Here is a 20,535-nt window from a genome sequence, read left to right as displayed (position 1 = left end):
TTTGTCTCTATTACAACATCTCTCAATGCATGGTCCATGTAATGAGCGAAATCTCCTAGGGGTAATTCTATCAAAGAATTTGACCTTAATAAGCCATTTCCTTTGCATATCGAAGTAGAAAAGTTGCAAGGTTGCTTTTTCTTGACCTAAAAGGCTAGCAAAGTGATCTTGAGGCCTCCTTGATTGGGAACCAAGAAACCCTACTCATATTCATCATAGAATCCATTCTCCCAAAGATTAAGGCATTGATCTACCAATGGTGGTCACTAAAATCATAATTCTTTCACCTCCTTCCAAGTCTAGCCAAGTTGGGGTACCTAGGGCATCAATTTCCCGACAAGCTAGCCCTCCAAAAAGTTCGATCTCCCAGGGTCTCCTATGCTCACCCTTCCTCAAGCTCTCTTGCAATTTTGAAGCCATTCCGACAGTGGTTGGGAAAAAAGCCAAGCCCTAGCTCCAAGATCAAACCTTGCCCTGCCATCCCCAAGGCTAGTTCTTAAGAGGGTCAAAACAACATCTTCAAGGGAAAATTATTTCTTTGATCCTTTCCTCACCTTGTCTAGGGTAAGAATATCATTGGTTGCTGCATTCTTTCCTCATACCCTAGATTGGGTCCACATGGCCCCGTGTGGTCCCTCTCCTTTGAAAGATTATTCTTCAAGAACCATCCGGGATACCAATTCTAACAAGGATTTAGGGATTGGGGAACTCCTTCACAAGTCTTATCCCATAAACCTAACCCTCAAATCCTCTCTTCCTTTCCCTAGAACACATAGTACCTTGCTTAGAAAGGAAGCAAGCTCCATCCTTCAAATTCCTTTGGGAAAGGGTTTATTTGGGCCACTCATTTCCGTCGACTTGTCCTTCATCGGTGAATTGATACATACTGGGTCTCCTCCCATTGGTGAAAGTCCGTAAATAGAAGGGAGTGTTAGTTGAGGTGACAGTGGGCTAAGTCTCCATTTGTTGCCCTTGGCCTAGCATTTTCCCTTTAGGGATCCCCCTTATGTCCCCTGCTAGTTTGAGCGGTAACAGGGCTGTAATACAACTATTGGTGCCTTGATGGGTTGTGGGAATCCAGATTGAAATTGTATGGAATGAATGATAATTGGTAATAAGACTTTTACAACGCCAGAAAGGTCCACAAGGTGATGCTTCACTTGTGTAACCCAAATGACTCCAATAACAAATCGACAACTTGAATTTTTGATAGATGATGATTGTCTTACAAACTGTTTTTTCTTGGTGGTTGCGGTATCACATGGCTGTAGTTAGAGCATTGTTGGATGTGGGGAATAGAGCAACAGTGTATTGTAGGGTGGCGATGACGACGATGGACAGTGGTTAGCAGCAGTGACAAAGCAAGGTTGGACAAAATCTACACAGGAATACAATCGCGACAATAAGAGATTTGATTGGTGACACATAGATGTACGAGGAAAACATAGAAGTACGACAACTTTGTGGCGGATGAGAAGTTGGTTGTTGTTAGGCGATTTGTACGAAAGGCGAGTCTACAGATAGACAACGTACAACAGTGATGGTGGTTGTGTACATTGTTGCATGTGGTAGTCGTTGATTGAGCCGACAATGTTGGCGTATGGTATAGTGGAGAGGAGATGACATGAGGCTCTTGTTGGGCGATTGTGTGTGTGGGTCGTTGCACTGTTATTTATTTATTGTTATTATTATTTTTTATGTATTTTGTTTTTTTAAACCTTTTTATAATAATTTTTTTAATATATATATTTTCTCTTTTTTCTTTTCCTCTTAATTTTTTTTTTAAATATTCTCTTCTTTGTTTTCTTTTTAATTTTTTTTTAAATCAACATTTTTTTTTTTCTATGGCCAAAGGCCTAACAGCAGAATGGAGAACCTCCAAATATTTGTGTGGCTAAAATCCCGATTTCCAACGACAACAAACTGATCAAGGGTTGATGGCCAAAGGGCGGATCAGATTGGATATGTGTAGCGGTTGAACAGCCAGAGGATCAAATAACTCTGATACCAATGCTATGAACAAAGTTCATAAACGTAGCTGAATACTCAGAATATTTGGTATACGTACATATCCATTATAGGACAAATATATTTATATAAGAATGTATATAAGATATGGGATATGAGATGATATGTTTATAAATGAGGCCAGCTTATATACCTAGGCAGGTGCCTCTTCATGAATGGTCATGTCCCATTAGCATGCCTCTTCAGTACTTATCACTAATTAATCATTACTATGATTGTTATTATTATTTATATTTACATTATTTTTATATAATTATATTCATAACAAAGACCGAATCTAGTTACATTCTCCAACAATCTTGACTTCTTGAGTGCATGAATGACCAATGTCTTCCACAAGAAACTCATTGCCCTTCTGCAATAAAACAAAGTCACCAAGTTATTAGAAAATTATGATCATTTTGGCTAGCCTCCTGAGACATTTTGACTAAACTCCAGGGGTTGATCACGGTTTTACCACAGGAAGTCAATTGTAGGTCCAAGTTGACTGTAAGGGTCAACCACATACCTGAAGTTAACTGCACGAGACTCTTTGATTAGGTTGAAATTTGACTGGAAGTGATGATTTTAATGTTTGACCAACAATTGACTGGCTAATATTTTGACCAGGTTTGGCTGGTAACATTGACCTTGATTTTGGCACAGATTCCTAAATTAATTATGGAATTGTAATTATTGCCGAAGAGCAATTTCTACAAGAAGAAAAGTTTGTTGGGTTTTTCCCAAGGTTGGGTTTTCCTATGGCAAAATTTGTTGTCTCTTTTGTGGTTGACTACCTCTTTATGATCCTACTATTATCATTGCATTACTATTGAGACTTTCTATGTATAATTGCTTAATGATATATGTGACATAAGATAACTTGATTGGAAATTATTGAAAAGTAATTATTAGATTAAGATTGGTTTCTATTATAGAAAATTCAACAAAAAGTTGCCCCAAAATCTAGCAGCCCATTGGAGGAGGAAATCCTGCAAGTCATAAGGTAGACCAAGAGAAAACAATGGTGTAGTGGCCCATTGTTACCATGGCCGAATTCCCCTGCACAAAGTAGACCAAGAGGCAACAATGGGGTAGTGGCCCATTGTCACCACGACCAAATTCTTGTGAAAGCTTGGATTCCTAGTGATTCTTGAAGAATTACCATAAATAGTGTATGGGACCACACGAGGCCAAGTGGACCCGGGGGGTGGGGTAGGTCAAGGGGGTAGGGTTTAGCAACCAATGATATGCTTGACCTATTTTGGAGGGGGAAAGGGACCAAAGAAAGATTTTTTAATGCAAGACAATGTGAGGGTCCCAATGAGGCTTCTAGCCTAAGGAAACCAAGGGCAAGATTCAATCTCGAGGCTAGGGCTTGAGATATCTCAAGATCCCACCATTGGAATTTTTTCAAAATTGGAGGGCACCTAGGAGACCTAATGGGTGGTTTGCAAGATAAATGATGCCCTAGGAGACCTAATGGGGCTAGGCCTAGAAAATGAGAGGGAGTAGGATGAAAAAGGTTTAAGGTGATCACCTTTGGGTGGACCAGTGCCTAATCCTTTGGGGAGAAATGGAGTCAGGTAGAATTATGGCTATGGACCTTAGAATTTTCTAGGTCGAGGAGGCCTCAAAGACAACTTCGCTTGGCACTAGCGAAACAACAAAAGAAACTTCAAAGGCTTTCTACTTCGTTTTGCAAGATAAATGGCTTATCAAGATGAATTTTAGTAATGAAACATCCCTAGGAACATTTATTCATTACACATGAAGCATTCACTATCCAGAAACAAAATTTCCACAACTTCGCATAAGAGATGCAACAAATACCCTAGTATAGCGAATTCCCCGCAACAATGTATGTGACAAATTAGAAAGAAAGAATATCATTAAAATGTACTTACATGTATAAGAATATATCCAGCCATCCAAAAACATGCCATCAAGAAGCTCCAAGACATATGAAAATTATCCAAACGTCAAAATTCATTCCATGCTCCAAAAATTTGTACTCCAAGAAGGATAAAGAAAATCTCTAAAGAGATACAAGTTCCGAATCCAAGTGATGATGCCAAAATGAATCCTCATCACTTCTATTTATACACTTCTAATGAGTTCGATTTAGCTACTTGGGCCAACATTAGCCCCTAGAATAAAATAAAGTACGAAACAACTAATATTTTGGTGACAAGCCCACCAAAATAGCTCATAAACAAAAGAATAAACCTCTCAAGAGGTCGAATGATCAATAATACATGTCGCTGGGCCTTCTAAGAAGCCTGATGAAGTCCATAAGTGCCATAATGATGAATAGGACTCCCAGAAGTAGTGGACAAGGGGTTGGCCCCTTATTATCCAAATAATAAACTTGTGGTGCTCCCAATGGGTGTGAGGGCACACAAATAACCTCATGGGTTTCCAAGTAGATCGAAGATGCTTGGAGACCATCTGTAAAGGCTCAGATGATGGTGTAAGTTATGCCACATTAGTATACAAGTCCTGGGTCATCTACCAAGTGCATGGTACAACTATGGGGCTGTCTGGGCATGGTGAACTAGGTGCATCTTCCTCGTCCAATAGGTGAATCTCGAGCAATCTTTGAACATCTCTGGGGATCCATGGAGTGTTGTCTATTACTGTGGAAGCCCATGGCTCTCTACACACACACTGCTTGTGCCATTGTAGCCGTTTGGAGGGTTAGGACCCCGTATAGGGAGACCAAACCAAAATGGAGACCATATGCTATCCTGCATAAGATCCAATGCATCCCCTAGCCTTTCAGTACAACAAGTCACTTAAGGAAATTGAGTTAAAGAGCTTACAAACCATGGACAACAGGTAGGCACTTCATAATGACATGCATTTCCATAGTGGGCTTTGGCATGTGCTAATGTCTCCAAGCTTCAAATGGGGTTAACCAAGTACTTTATTAGGTGGTTTCTACCTTTAAAGGGGATAGTATGTCCAAGATACATTCTTCAAAAGGTGGTGGTATGTGATAAAGGGATGAATGGAGTAGGGAATGAAAGGAGCAACCTTGGGCCACATGTTGTGGTACAAGGGTAGCTAGTAAAAATGAAGCCCACACTTTGGTATATAATGTGTAGGAGGGAGCAATCATGGTGCATGAGGTGCCCCGACCTTGATTTTTCCACCCTTCTTTATATGTCTTTTACCTTTTATGATTTTTCTTTGATTAGCTTCTCGGGGATCAAGGGATAAGAGCATGATGTGTAAGGTATAACAGTGGATATCCCCTTTAAGGTAGGGCGGTTCATTGCGCACCAGTGGTTGGGACAATCATGGGTTCCTAAATGATAAAGGAGGCTCATCTAGAACCTATAGGAATCAGGGTGATGGCCATGATAATGGGGTAGAGCTCATGTATTGGCTTTTTCCCATGTGCTAAATGTGTTTGTCCCGACCATATTTTGTGTTTTATGGTACATTTTCTTGTTGAATGTGGCCAATTATGCTTTTACTTTTCTTTTTAGCCGCATCAACCTCTGACGCATCATTCTAGGCCCAACCCAAGGTGTGGGCAAGGGGAGTTGGAAGGCTAACCCTATGTGGACCAAGTGGAGGAATGTGGGCCCAGGTGGGAGAAACGATGAGTGGGGTTATAATGAGTGGAAAGGGAGTGATATATGTGGATGAAGGAGCGAGACCACGCAACCAAAATCAGGGTTTCCCATGTAGTGCCATCTCTAAAGCCCAAAGGTTAGTAAAAGAGATCCCACGAAACTAGGGTCCAAGGTAAACATCCAAAATAGGTCTAGGGGACAAGAGCACAAATCTACTCTGCTCTTTCCGCCGAATCCCCCCATTAATCCATGCCCAAAAGTATCCATGATAAGCAAATTACAATACTCAATTACCAAATGACAAGGCATACCTTTAGGTTCGGGAGGCCCACCATCAATCATACTATCATGACAGATGGGTGAGGGACCACATGGCTGGCTGAGGTGGCGGAGAAATGGCACAACGAGCTACTTGGTGGCTTCAAGGGGTTGCTGGCTGCCGACTAAGGACCATCTTGGAGAAAATTTTTCTCGTAGGGATATCACCCGCAAAATGGTGGGTAACAAGTCATTCCATACATTAGACATTAAGAAATAAATATTCAACAATTAAGTGCACTTACATGATAACATGCAAGATTTCTATCCATCAGACCAAAGAATAGCTCTAAATAATATTTGAGATTAGCTTCAAATATCAAAATGTATCCAAGATATCCAATTCTTCCACAAGATAACAAGTCCGAATTCCTTTAGTGAGGCCAAAAAACCAAAGGTATGATCATGAGAAGTTACAATGATAGGTTCTACTTATTCGAGGCATAGAAATGCCTAATTAGCCTAGTAGCCTCTATGAATCATAAAATAATGGGCAAATACTAGTCTAGGTCACAAACTGACCTAGTAGCGTTTGTGAAATAAAGTAAATCTCCACATGTGCAAGCTGAAATGCTGACATCATGCTAGTAGATGTCTCCTTTGGGCTTGCATTGAGGACCATGAGTGCCTTAACGTGTGTAGAGGCCCTATAAATTCTTCTTCCAAGGGTTGGCCACTAGATCTTTGTCAAAATCATCTTGTGGACGTTAGTTTTGGGTTTGGGGCACAAAATGGGACTCATGGATCTCCTTGTGATCAATATTCCCGACTCTCTTCCAACGTTGAGGGCACTGAAGATGCTGTTAGCCTTACCATGTCTCAAAGAATGAGATAAAGCTCATTTGGGCGCTGGATCAATTGCTTGACCCTATAGTACTACTAAGCTGGGTGGGGGCATGTTGGTCTAGGTGCATTTGTTGGAAATTGTAACTAGGTTCGGTCTTCATTAATGTATTTGAGTAATCATGTAATGTACTTGTCAAAAGAATAAAGAAAAGTATTATTATTATTATTTTGACTTATTAAAGCATGGGTTTCATGCTTTAGGTCAAAGTCCCCATTGAGGACTTCTAGGATTTATTCTGAGTCAACAGAGTCATTGTACTTTTAAAGAGACCCTTCTTGGGCTTGTCAATCATGTAAAAAGGTTAAGTATTGAGTCAAATATGAGTTATGTTGTCTCCACACCAAGTCGACCTCTCAACCTCATCAAAGGGCTACAAATGAAGCCATTCGAATTCCATTTGAAGCACTCTCTCTCACAGGAAAGTTCAATCTCTCTTGAAGCCGGAAGAAGTGCGAAATAGAAGAAGGAAGAGAAGGAAGCACGAGTTTGGTCTAGGAGGAGAAAGGGAAAATCAAACTTTTGGTGCAACTATCTCTCTCTCTCGTGCCCTAGTTTGGAAGATCGAAGTTTTCTTGTTGATGTCATATGATGTCGTAGCTAGTTGCCGTGTTGATGCCATAGCCAATTTCCATGTGACGTTGCCACCTCAAGAAGCTGTCTTGGGCCAAAATCGAAGTTTCTGAGTGAAGATCGAAGTTTTTCAGTGAAGATCGAAGTCTCCAAGGAAAGGTCGAAGTTGTTGGGTTGAAGAAAGTGTTGCTGCTGCTGCAACTATTGCTAGGTCAAAAAGGATCATCTACAAGTAAGGAACAAGGTTGACTTGGTGTGGAGGAAAGTGTCTGTCAAGGTCAAGAGTCTTGGAATATCTCCGGAAAACTATTGAAGGAAGAATTATTGACTGGGTTTTCCCCTACAAGGGTTTTTCCCTCGCTATGAGCCTACATTGGTGCCCATTGTTTTATGTGCTATTGCTTTGGTAATTGCTTGATGAACTAAAAGAAAGAAGATATAAAGAAACGTAATAACAAATCAAGAACATCACAAGTAATTATCACGAATAAGAAAATCTTTTTTCCTTTCTGATTTTCTAACATGGTATCAAGCTTTGGTGAAGAAAGAAAGAAAAGGGTAGTCTGAAACACTTGATCAAGGAACCATTCAAAAATATTATCTTAGGGAAAGAGTCTACTATATTCAAGGAAGATGTCTAACACAATCAAGGGAGAAAAGAAACTTGAAGGAGCCTCAAATTATAGATCTTGGAAGAAGAGGATTGACCTCATCCTTGAAAAGAACAAAGTACGTAACTTGGTCAAAGGAAAAAATAAGAAGCCTACAATTGACTCCAGTGATGTTGAAAAAGTAAAATTCAGAGAATTAGAATTGGTGGCCATGACTTTAATGGTAGAAGGAATAAAGGACATCTCTAAATGGTTCATGAATACATTCCATGTTATTTTTGTGAAAACATTTATCACAATTTAAGCGGAAATAGGCCTCATAGCAGATTGGATCAATGGCTGTACGGTTAACACCATAGTCATCCCACCAATCCTCTAGCCATTTTGACTGTTGTGATCTTTGTCCAGTTCTGATAGATCCAAACTTAAGCTTAGTGTAGTGTGTCTCATTTTTTCCATCTACATTAAGCAGATCCCACCATAGCTGCTTATAACCTGCAAAATCAAACACTGTGTCAGGGAAAATAAGTTTAGGATCATTTTGGGGCCATAAGACTGGATTAGTAATTGGCCATTCTGTATTCCAGGCTCTGTTTATAGTGAAGTATCTATGATATATTTTTCTTCTGTCACCTCCTTCATTCCATATCATTGTTATATCTTTAAAGACATTTTGTAGTACTTCTTCTGCCCTATGTGCTCTGACCATACTATCTGAGTAAATCATGTCATGTATCCATTTATTGCCTTTTGGGAAGACTCTTATTTCCGGCACAAGATGAAGGAGATCGGTGTGGCTGTAGATTAGCATCCAAGACTTTTGTGCTTCGGAGCTGCCATGTGGGTTTCCAATTTTTTCTGTATTCAGTCCAACTTTGATCTTCATTTATTGTTCTGAGGACTTCTTGGTTTTGAGTTGGATCCCATTCAGTTACTATGACCATAATATGATCTTGTTCTTGATGCTGGATGTTTTGAAGGTGTTCCCTACTTAAAAAGTCAGGGAGACAATTTTCATTACCCTTTATATGTTCCACCTGAAAATCAAAATTTGCAAACAATGCTTGCCATCTTGCGAATTTAGCTTCCCCAGGTTTTTTGATATTTTTTGTCAAGACTTTCTTTAATGCTGATGCATCAGTCCTGAGGAGGAATGTTCTGTTGATAAGATGAATTTCAAATTTATCAATGCAATTCCATGCAGCTTTAACTTCTTTTTCAATGGTGGAATAATTCTTCTCAGTAGGGTTCCATGTTCCTGAAGCAAATTGAATAATTTTCTCTTCTGACCCTTTTCTTTGTTTCAAAATACCTCCCCAGCCAATATTGCTGGCGTCTGATTCCACGATTTTGAATGCAACATCATCTGATATGTATAAGATGGGGAGAGTTTTTACCTTAGACTTGATATTTTGTACAGCTCTGGTATGAGCTGGAGTCCAGGGTTTAGGATTCTTGCGCAGACGTTGGTTCAACAGACTTCTGTCCTTTGCGCAATCTTGATAGAAATTACTGACATAATTGAGGCAGCCAAGAAAACGCTGCAGCTGAGTCTTGTCAGTTATTATATCTGGAAACTTGCTCGAAAATTCAAGAGCATGTTTCTGCAGTGAAATTTGGCCATTAAAAATATTGTGGCCTAAAAACTTAATGGAGGTTTGGAAAACCTCAATCTTCTTCTTACTTAGGACTAAACCATTTCTTTTGATGGTATTTACAAAGATCTGGATATGCCTGAAATGATCTTGCAAGTTCTTGGAAAAAATCAGAATGTCATCTATGTACACGATTAACCAATCAAAGAATGGCTTAAAAATGTTATCCATCACCTTCTAAAATTTTGACGGAGCATGTTTGAGGCCAAATGGCATAACATTCCATTCATAGTGCCCTGCTGGGATACTGAAGGCGGTCTTAAATTTATCTTTCTCTGAAATGGCGACTTGCCAAAAACCTGATTTCAGATCAAATTTTGAAAATACTTTGGCTCCTGCAATTCTACTGATCAGATCACCCTTGTGGGGGATTGGATATGTATCATCTGATAGTACTGCATTCAGAGGCTTGTAATTTATGACCAGTCTCGGGATTCCTCTGATTTGTTCTGATCTTTTATTGACATAAAACCCATAGCAGTTCCATGGACTGGTTGATTCTCTGATCAGTTTTTTGTCTAGCAGGTTCTGGACCTCTTTCTGGCAGAGTTCTCTATATTCTTTATTCATTGGGATTGCCTTGCTTTTACAAGGTCTGCCTGTGTATTCTGCTTTGTATGGGAGCTCAACTGAATGTTGCTTTCTGTGCCAAAATGCATTTGGTTCTTCAGCGCAACATTCATTTTCAATCTGGACTTTTAGCTCTGAAATCTTTTTCTGTACTGCTGGAGAAGTTAACTGCTTTGAGATGCTGAGAGTGGATTTCAGATCTTTTAAGTCTGATAACTTGGCTTCTGCTTTTTCCAGTTCTTTCATAGTTTGGACCATTGTCGAGACTCTTGGAGTCGATACATATGGCAATTCTATCCTTCTGGATTGGCCACTGGAAGTAGGCAGAGTGATAAAATATCCACCTCTGTTGTTCTTTGTCCTGTATGAACCATGAGGTTCTACAACAGCTAGAAAAATGTTTCCTAGGATGCAATCAACTGGGATGTCAGCAATAGCAAATTTCAATTTTATACAATGTCTGTCAAAACATATAGAAGCTTTGGGCACTTCATAATTCAACGTCTTATTGCCTAGACCAATAACTTCTCTTTTAGCTGCCATCCAAAATTTTGCTGGGATAACTTTATTGTTGAGTATATTCACATCTGCTCCAGAATCAATAAGTGCAGTCAAATTAAAAATTTCATTCTGTATACAAATTTGTACCTATACGTGGTGTTGTTGATACTCGACTGCGAGTATCCGCATTTCTTGAAAACCAGAATCATTATCTTTTATTCCTTCATAGATCTGGACATTTGCTTTATAGTAATCTTCTGGATCAGATTCTTCTTCTGGTTTTGTTTCTTTATGCATTTTTCCTTTTTCTAATCCCTGAACCTGAATTTTTAGCTGGGAAATTTCAGATTTGAGATTGTGTATTTCATGGCTTACTTCCCCCAAGGTAAGTGGGCGGACCTTGTCCTGTTGTCTTTGTCTTTGAAAAGATTTTGCATTTCTTGCATATGAGGCATCAATAAAAAGTGGCTTCTTACCAGAATTTTTGTTGCTATTTGAAATCTTCAGCTGATCCATGAAGGCTTCTGTGAGGCGAGTCTTCATTTCTCCATCCTCCATTGCACGGATCTGAGATAAGATTTTTATTTCATCTTCCTCTGTTTGAGCCATAAGAACTTTTTCTTTGAGTTTCTTATACTGTGCCTCTTCTTTTGAAGATGATTCTGTAGAATCAGATTCACTGTCAGTAAAAATGCATTTACAATTGTCTGAATCTGAACAATTACAGGCATTAGCATGAAGATTTATTTCTTCAAATTCTTCAGATGAATAGACAGGACTATTATTTGAATTTGAGAATTCATCAGATGAGTACAACAATTCTTGTTGTTGAATTTGGGGGCGATCACCAATTGTAACATTAGGACAATGCTCTGTCCTATGAGATTTGGACCCACATTTCATGCAAAAATATTGGGTCTCAGTCTTGACTTGTTTTAATTTTTGATTTTGTGGCTGAGATTTCTTGCCACGATTCTTTTTCAACTCTTCTCCTACAAGACAGTTATTTGCAGTGTGTCCTGTTTGGCCACAGAGCCAACAAGTCAGTTTGTTCCACTTTTCTTGTTTATGACTGTGTAAGTGGATATCAGATGGCCTGTAATAGTGTGTTTTTGGGATATACCTGTAATATCCCTTTCTTTTTTGTTGTGCACAGGGCCTAGATGGAGGCCTTTTCTTACTGAATCTATTATAATTTTTTCTGGTTGTGTGCAACTTTTCTTTCTTAGCTCTTCTTTTGAGCTTCCTTTTCTTAACTAGTGGATCTTCTAGAGATAGGCCATATTTGCTGCCCGGAAATCTAGACAACTTTTCTAATGAATTATTTACCTTTGCACTAGTACAAAGGCCAACCAATGTTTTAGTAATCAAACTGTAAATCTGTCCCCATGTATAGGACTCAAATGGCATCTGGAAGACTTCTTGTAATCGAAGATAGTCTACAAACTTTGATGGAAGTGCTGCCAAGTAAACCTGTTTCCACAACAGATTTTTGGAGTCCTTTGTCTCATATATCCTCTGCATCCAGTCTCTATGGAAGTCTTCATATTGAGAGATCTTGTAACATTTGAGGTTCATTAGAACAACTTCATTTTTATCAGCTATATCAGCTTCTGAACCACACCAATGTTCAACGATCATGGAGGTTAGAGCTCCAATCATATTGTTTTGGACCGTCCCATCTGGATTGTGGATTATGTTACCTTGCTCATCTTTGAGCAATTGATCTTCCATTTGCTTAATCAAAGCAGGAGAAGATTCTGTTTCCCACCATCTCAGGAGTGTGCCTGTAAAGCACTGGATAATGGTCTTACAAGCATCTACCTCAGGTTTTCCTCTGAGACACATGAGTTTATACTCTGTGTACATCATATCTATTAATTCTCTGATTTGTCCTACACTGAGGTTGTCTATAGACCATTCTCTATGAGAATCAGCAAAGAATGTGTGAGTTTCTGGAATTTTACCCTTGCCACGGATATCAGGCGCAGCATACCTGGTGTATTGACTTTCTAATGGCTCATATATAGGTAAAACTTTTGTCTTCTCTTCTTTAAATAAAGCTGAGAATGTGATATGCTCATCTTTTGGTGTTTCTGCAACCTTAGAAGATTCTTCTTTGTCTGTTTCCTCTTTTATTTCTTGGGATGCAGACTCCTTGGGGAATAAGAATGGAAATCTGTCGATGGGTTTGACAGGGTCTTGTATTCGCACAGATCCTTTGTGCATAAATGTTGCTGGAATTGGTTTCTCTGTTTTGCCAATAGATAATCTGTCTACTTTATTTACCAATTTTGTTAATTGACTTGATGTAGAATCAATGTGCTCTACCACTTTGTCTTCTACGTTCTCTAATTTGTCTAGAGATTCTCTCATATAAGTCTTGACGACTGAATTATCAAATCGTACTTTATCTAGAGCATTATTTACAGTATTCAGGGAAACCTGTACAGTATCAAACTGATCTTTGACTACAAAGCTTTGGCAATATTCATTTCAAGGCCTTTCAAAGCAGTATTCGTCCAGTTCAACTGCTCTGCTATTTTTTGAATTCTGCCTTCAGTGCCTATTGCATTATCATCCTTTAAGACTAAAGGAACTGCTTTGGCAGAACTTTGTCCTTCTCCAAGCACAATTCCCTTATAAGGTGGAAATGTGGTTGGAGTCGCAACCTTAAGGCCATCTAGAGCTTGCCAGAGATGTTGGGATGGAGAGGATGCTGATGAGTCAGTCATTAAAACATTAGCAATCTGTCTTCTTTCTAACCAGGTATAGAAAGAAATCCAAGTATCAGTGGATTCCATGTGTTTTTTCCATTCTACAGACAATGCTATTTTCTGAGGAACAATATGACTGCTTCCAAATTCTTTAGCTTTGGGGTTTGTGAAAATATCCCAATTCAACATTGCTTTCATCCATTTTTCTGGGATTTTGGTTTTTGGACAACCATCCATAAGCGTAAAGAACTTATGCATCTCTGTTGTACTAGGCTTTTTACAATCTTCCGGAACTCGGCCAAATCTGCAGTTGGGAATCAATCCTTTTGATTTTTCAAGATAACCAAGACCATATCTTGGTTTTACTGGTCTCATATATGAAAACAATTCTGTAAGCCTTGGATCTTCTTCTTCTAAGGTAGGAACTGTATGTATCATGAGAACATGCTCAGATTCATGCGGGAATGGAATTTCAGAGCATTTAGGATTTGGACAGGGAGTAACAGAAGTAGAAGGAGGTGCTTCACCTGTTCTGGGATTATGGTTCTCATGTAGGACCAGATTTGCAAGTTGGCTTAAATTGATAATATTTTGACACTCAGGACATTTGACTTCTAAAGAATTAAAATTCACAAGCTGGGCTAACTCAAAAAGAGAAATATGCTTACAAGAATTTACAGAGGAACTGGAGGAAGCAGTATCAGCCAGTTCTGGAGAAACATAAAAACGAGACATTCTGCAGTCTTCATCAATCCTTTTTCTATCAATTGTGGATCTACGGGGAAAGGAGAGAATGGCTTTGGATGATTCTTCATGAATATTTGCAGAGGTTATTTTCTTGACAGAAGGAGGCTTGGGATTCGAGACAACCCAGTGTTCGGGGAAAGTTAGATCTTCCCATTTGATTGTTTGGTGCTCAATCTTCTGGTTTCTTGCATCTGTGAGTACGACAACACATGCAGAACTGCTGGATATAATGTATTAGTATGTCTAAAACACCCTCGGGTCTGGATTGCTATATTATGTCGTTTTCTGTTCATGTCAAATCCAGTGGTCTGGATTTGTAATTGAAGGATGTCTTTTATGGTTTCATCAAAGACATAAATAGAGAAATTTGGATAGCAATCAAAATATACTGGCCCGTTCGATAGAGGTGTGACTATCCCACCTATTAAGGAATCTGTGTATTTATTGTGGGTAAGGTCATGGACAGTAGCTAATACAAATGTATTTAGACCTTGATGAGTAAGTGCATGTATCCCTATTCTTATACAACCCAGATGAAGATATTGAGTTTTTAGCCGTTTGGCCTTGGCCTGTAATGTTTTGGGATCAAGGAGGGATATACTCTGTACACAGTCAGAATTTTCTTGTATCTGACTTATTGACTCCTTTATACTAATACGGGTAGCAACAACTAAATGAAATGCAGACAAATCTGCATAGACTTGTGAAGCATTAATGATAGGTAACTACCATCTAGTAGTGGGTTGACTTTCCTCATATTCAAGTTCGGCAGAATTAAGAACCCGACTGGAGGCAGTGGCGAACATATCCCGCAAGGGATTTTCTTGAGTGGATTTTTCATGCTCTTCAATTTCTCGGAATGAAACAGATTTGCGGAAGGGATCCATTATAAACTGAAAGATGAAAAGAGTGATATTTGTTGAGTACTTACTGGGCGAACCAGACGTTACTGGCTCTGATACCAATTTTAAGCAGGGGCTTCAACGAAGCTTGCTACAGTAGTGCTACAGGGCTGCTACAGTGCTGCTATAGTAGTGCTACAGTAGTGCGCTTTGCTGAGTCTCTTCTCTCTTGGCCTTGCCGAGCCTCTTCTTCCTCGCTGTTATGAACTCAAAACTATCAGTAACCTTTCTTTACAGTATTCAGGGAAACTTGTGAAGGGAACAAATAATGTTATCAATCCCCCTCTATAGGATGGGTTCTTGGCTATCCTCAATGTCTTCAGCTTTTGTAGAGTCTCTCTCCTCTATAATGTGTAAAACCCAACAAACAAAATGTTTGAGCTCAATGACATGCGACAATGATAATAATCAGAGATGCAACAGTGAATGCAACAATGAAAATGATCAAAAGTGAAGAATGAATGTAAAATCCTTTATTTATAACAAAATATTAGGTTATTTTCGAATAATAGGAAATAATAAAATATTATTAACCAAATTTTAGAATTAACTATTTGGAATATTTTATTATATTTGGTTGGAGGGAAAAATGATTTAAATTGGTTAAATACTTTTATTTAGAAATAATAAATAAATAAATGATTTATTTATCCTCTCAAGAAATATGGTTAAGGAATAATAAACAAATAATTATTTATTTAAGTATTTCTAGGGGATTTAGTGAAATTTGACAAGGTATAATAACTAATTAGTGATTAATTAATTTTTCCTAGAGAAAAATAATATAATTAATGATTTATCTATTTATTTCTCATAATTAAATAAATAATTAAGTCAAATATGACAAGGAATATTAGTTGAACAATGGTTTAATTAATTATTCCTAGAAGATAATTAAATAAATAGTGATTTATTTAATTATTTTTCATGGGTTTAATTAGAAACGACTTAACAAATGTGGTTTATTAAGTAATTTCTTATAGTGAAAGCAATTTTACTATGGTAAAATTGGCCGTGTATTTCGATCATCTAATAAATCATGGCTAGATGATCAATTTTTTGGTGATAACACACTGGACTAGGATTAAGGGATAACCACCAAAGGTGAAGCATGGAAACAAGAATACAACCGTAAGAAGTCAACCATCCAATTCAACTTGTGCTTCATACTAAGATGCTCAACCATCCAATTCAACTTGTGCTTCATACTAAGATGCTCGTAAGCATTAAATGAAAGCACTCGATGACAAGCATGATTAATGCATCTTATAATGGATGACCCACCTTCCTTTAATAAGTAGGCTAGATGTCTCAAAGCACTGACTGGAGCATAAGTGGAGGGCCTTTGAGGTTGGCTATCTGTAAATCTCATAGGGTTGCTGGCTGGCAAGCTGAACATAATTGGAGAATATTTTTTATTTTATTTTTTTTTTGGAATATTATAATGATTGAATCATAAATTGTAATTAATCAATTATGTTATTGTATCGATTTTGCTTTGATTGCATTTTCTTTCTTGCTTGGTGATGGAAAGTATGTTATCATAAAACTATCGTCGAATCCTTAATATATGGATTTGTGTTGCTTTACTGTTAATGGCTATGCTGTCTCGAAAGGTGAGTTGGAACAGTTGTTCCAGTACAGGTAATGAATCTTATATTGGAAGAGAATGATCAACAAGCTTGAACTACTCTCTGGCCATTTTATACATTTTGATTACTTGAAGTGATTCTTGCCTCTACACTGCCCTTGGAATAATTGAATAATTGACGTCTTTTAGATTTGTTGAATTGTTAGAAATAATGCTGTTATATAACCTGATGGAAAAGGTTTCGATAAGTATTTTGCACTTGTTTACAACTGTGCTGTGTTCAGAGTGTTTTCAAATTTCATGAATTATTCATAATATCACTCTATTTGCAGACACAAGGAATGAGGCCTGAAGTTGTACCATATAAAAGCACTCTTTCTGCTTTAAGTAGAATTGCTCAAGAAGAGGGAATCCGAGGGTTTTATAGGTTTGTCTACAAATTCCATTTCATTACTAGCCTTTCCTTTTTCTCTTCAGCTGAACGCAAGACTAGCAGGTCATATAATTCTGTTAAAATAAAGCATTATTTTTGTCTGGACAGTGGTCTTGTACCTGCTCTGGCAGGAGTAAGTCATGTTGCGATCCAATTTCCCTTATATGAGAAGCTTAAGTCATACTTGGCGAAACGGGGTGAGACACTGTTCATTCGAATTCAGCGGAACTGTTTTCATGTTAATGATTTGTGTGTTATTTTATTGGTGGATTGATCTTTTTGTTTCTACATACGCATGAGATTTTCATAACTACGCAGGTGGGACTACCCCAGACAAGCTTGGTCCATTTGATGTTGCCGTTGCCTCCTCAGTGTCTAAAATAATAGCATCAACAATGACTTATCCACACGAGGTAGAATGATAGACACCGGCGGATAGGCAATACCTATCTAGTCTATAACTCTTTATGCTCTGCACTTTTAAGATTGTTGTGGATAAAGACCTGTTATTTATGGGGACCATATTTTTTAACAGGTTGTGCGCTCGAAGCTTCAAGAACAAGGCCATGCAAGGGATTCAGAAGTACGATATACAGGTGTAATTGATTGTGTTAAAAAGGTATTCCGTAGGGAGGGAATTAATGGATTTTATCGGGGCTGTGCGACAAACCTGATGAGGACTACACCAGGTGCTGTAATAACCTTGTGTAGTTTTGAGATGATTTTGAGGGTTTTGCACAACTTATATCCATCTGAACCTGCATCGAGTCCATCTGGCTTTCCTTCCGATGCTGGAGAACCAGAGGAGAAGTCGAGCACTCTTGGAGTGAAGCGAGAAGATGATTCTGTTTTTAGATCTTCATCTCACCAAGCAACACCCAAGATGAATTCATTATCCTTGACTAAAAAGGATCAATTAACCGCAAGACATTAATTTCAACTTCTAATTCTGATATGATTTTTGGTCCATTGGCCGAGTATCAAAATGGCTTGGCCGGGGGACAAAAATTTTCAGGCATTTGTATAATACTGGCCAGGAACAATTACAACGATCATTGATGTTGATAAGCACTGGTCTTTGTCGTATCTATTTGTTTCCTATCAATTGGATTGGAGAAGAGATGGTATCCAATCAATGATCAATATTTCATTCCTGCTATATTATTTAACATTATTTGTCCTCAATATCTTTGTAACTGGCCGTGGCAGCGTCTTGAACTCATGTTTTCTCCAGGGTTTTTGTTTATCACTCGGTAATTATAATTCTATTAAGGGAAATGTTTTCCTTGTATTCCTTAGCGGGCTAGTTATACTAGAGTGGCAATGAAAAAGAAGAATTGGTGCAGCTGGTACGTTTTTGGCCATCCTTTTGTTTACCGCAGGTCAATTCTTCCATATAAAATCTATCGGAGGCCTGTTTGCCGGTGTGAAGTTCCATCATTTTGAAGCTGTCTGATCAGGATCCATGGTGCAATCGAAATGAAATGCATTTTTTACCTCTATGTGCCTTGGAAAAATGGGGCAGGCCCTCTACGTACCGGCTTGTCAGTGTATTATTTTGAAGACGTCTATCGAATTCCATCTCGCTTGCAATTCAAATGAAATGCATTAGTTCACCTCTATGTCTTGCAAAAAATGGCAGCCTGCTATACCGGCATTTCATATGCCCTCGAGTGTACAACTTATTTGGTTTTCATGGTCCGTGATAATATGACATCTGTAGATACTTATAATACGAGTTATAAGGAATTATTTGTTAATTAATTGACCCAATATTTATACGAAATTTCAGGACTGTAGTGCATTTCTTCATGATTCGCTGTTTTATGCGCTCGTTTTCCATGGCTTGGTCATTCTTATGATATCATGGTATGTTTCTGCACGACATTCTCTGCTGCAATGGTTCCACGCATTTAATACTTGTAATATTTTATGTGATCATATTCAAATAATTTGCTGTCAATAGCATTCACAGTGTTCCAATAGGCAGACATTTGGCATGATCTTTCATGTTAGACATTTTTCATTTTAAAATTATTCCTTTTCTTCAAAATATATAAGAAAGTTTGCAAATATGATTAAAAATGAATTCAACGGACTCATTTAAAATATATGCTTTTCTTGCGGTGAATTAAAATAAAGTAAACACATTTAAAAGATATGCTTTTCTGTGGGTTATCCTTTTTAACCTCTTTGGCAAGGTAGTTGTGCTATGTATACAATGTTACCAGAGAGCAATCCACCACTTGATCCCTTGTTTGGGAGCGAGCATCTTAAATCATGGAAGTGTCATATGCTCATAGGCAGAAGGGTAAAGGCTTTTATGCCACATCAAAAACTGCTGATATGGGGTTATGGGGTTGAATATCAAGTTTCTCTCTGGAATGCATGTATCTATCAAGGGTGGTTGCTTAGTTATGTGAGATAATATTTTGGGTATGGGGTGTATCTATGTGAATTTTACATCTAAAGATCTGTTTTTTCTAATAATTTCAGAAGGTAAGAACAAAAATAAAATATTGAATTTTACATCTCAAAATAAACATGGAAATAAACAATTTATGAAACTAAAAATGTATTTTCTAATGAAATAAATAACTCATGAAACTAAAGAATTGTCTCTTCTAATGATCTCTGAAAGTAAGAACAAAAATAAAATATTCTCAAAGACTTGTTATGTAACAAAAACCAATATGCCATTTATTGAAATACTCTTGTGATTATAATAATTTCAGAAGGTAAGAACAAAAATAAAACATTGAATTTTACATTTCAAACTAAACATTGAAATAAATAACTTATGAAACTAAAGATTTGCCTCTTCTAATGAAATAAATAACTTACAAAACTAAAGAGTTGTCTCTTCTAATGATGATATCTGAAAGTAAGAACAAAAATAAAATATTCTCAAAAACTTGTAATGTAGCAAAAACCAATATGCCATTTATATATCTTTTTCAAAACAAATAGTTTTATATTTACACTATAATAGGATAAGGAGCTATTTTTTTATTATTTCAACCTCTACTGTTTCTATACTTGGTATTTAAATAATCTTTCAAAATCTTGATACACTGCAGCTTCCTCTCTTCAACAGATGTGACATGATTGTGTTTGTTTTTTAATTTTGTTTTAAATACCCCACGCACACACTCACTCACAACTCACTCACAACGATGAATGATAAACACAATAATTTCTTATTTTAAAATATATCTTTATGTTTTGCTTTATCACTATCCCATACTAAACTCTCTTGCAAATTGACTTCTTTCTCAGATATGACTGCTGTATCATGGGTTTGGTAGCAACTCTCTTTCACGACAATTTTTGGCTTCTTCCTTGATAAGGAGAAATATACTCTTTTCTCAATATGAAAACTCTCTTTTCTTTCACGGGGGGTTGTAGCCTTTGATACAATAACAAATGGTTCTTTGATAGAGTAGGTGGTAGCTCTTTAAACAATTATCTTTCAATTG

At 37.7% G+C, this 20,535-nt stretch overlaps 1 protein-coding gene across 2 annotated transcripts in view; it reads left to right on the top strand.

The window, feature by feature from the left end:
* Positions 1-18,816, top strand: part of LOC149174412 (nicotinamide adenine dinucleotide transporter 1, chloroplastic-like) — a 237,082-nt gene extending 218,266 nt beyond the window's left edge. For both annotated transcript variants that reach the window (XM_089419330.1, XM_089419332.1), the window contains exons 6-9: positions 16,956-17,050; positions 17,165-17,253; positions 17,375-17,469; positions 17,592-18,816. In XM_089419330.1, the coding sequence (XP_089275456.1) occupies positions 16,956-17,050; positions 17,165-17,253; positions 17,375-17,469; positions 17,592-17,990 (678 nt within the window). In that variant the 3' untranslated portion in view covers positions 17,991-18,816. The remainder of the gene's footprint in view (positions 1-16,955; positions 17,051-17,164; positions 17,254-17,374; positions 17,470-17,591) is intronic.
* The last annotated feature ends 1,719 nt before the right edge of the window (positions 18,817-20,535 follow it).

The sequence above is a fragment of the Pinus tabuliformis genome, chromosome 4_1 (genome assembly GCF_031772625.1).
Source record: "Pinus tabuliformis cultivar Carrire ecotype Pingquan chromosome 4_1, CPIR1, whole genome shotgun sequence".
Lineage (NCBI taxonomy): Eukaryota > Viridiplantae > Streptophyta > Pinopsida > Pinales > Pinaceae > Pinus > Pinus tabuliformis.
Note: the sequence above shows the minus strand (reverse complement) of the source record. Positions and strands in the feature narration are given on the sequence as shown.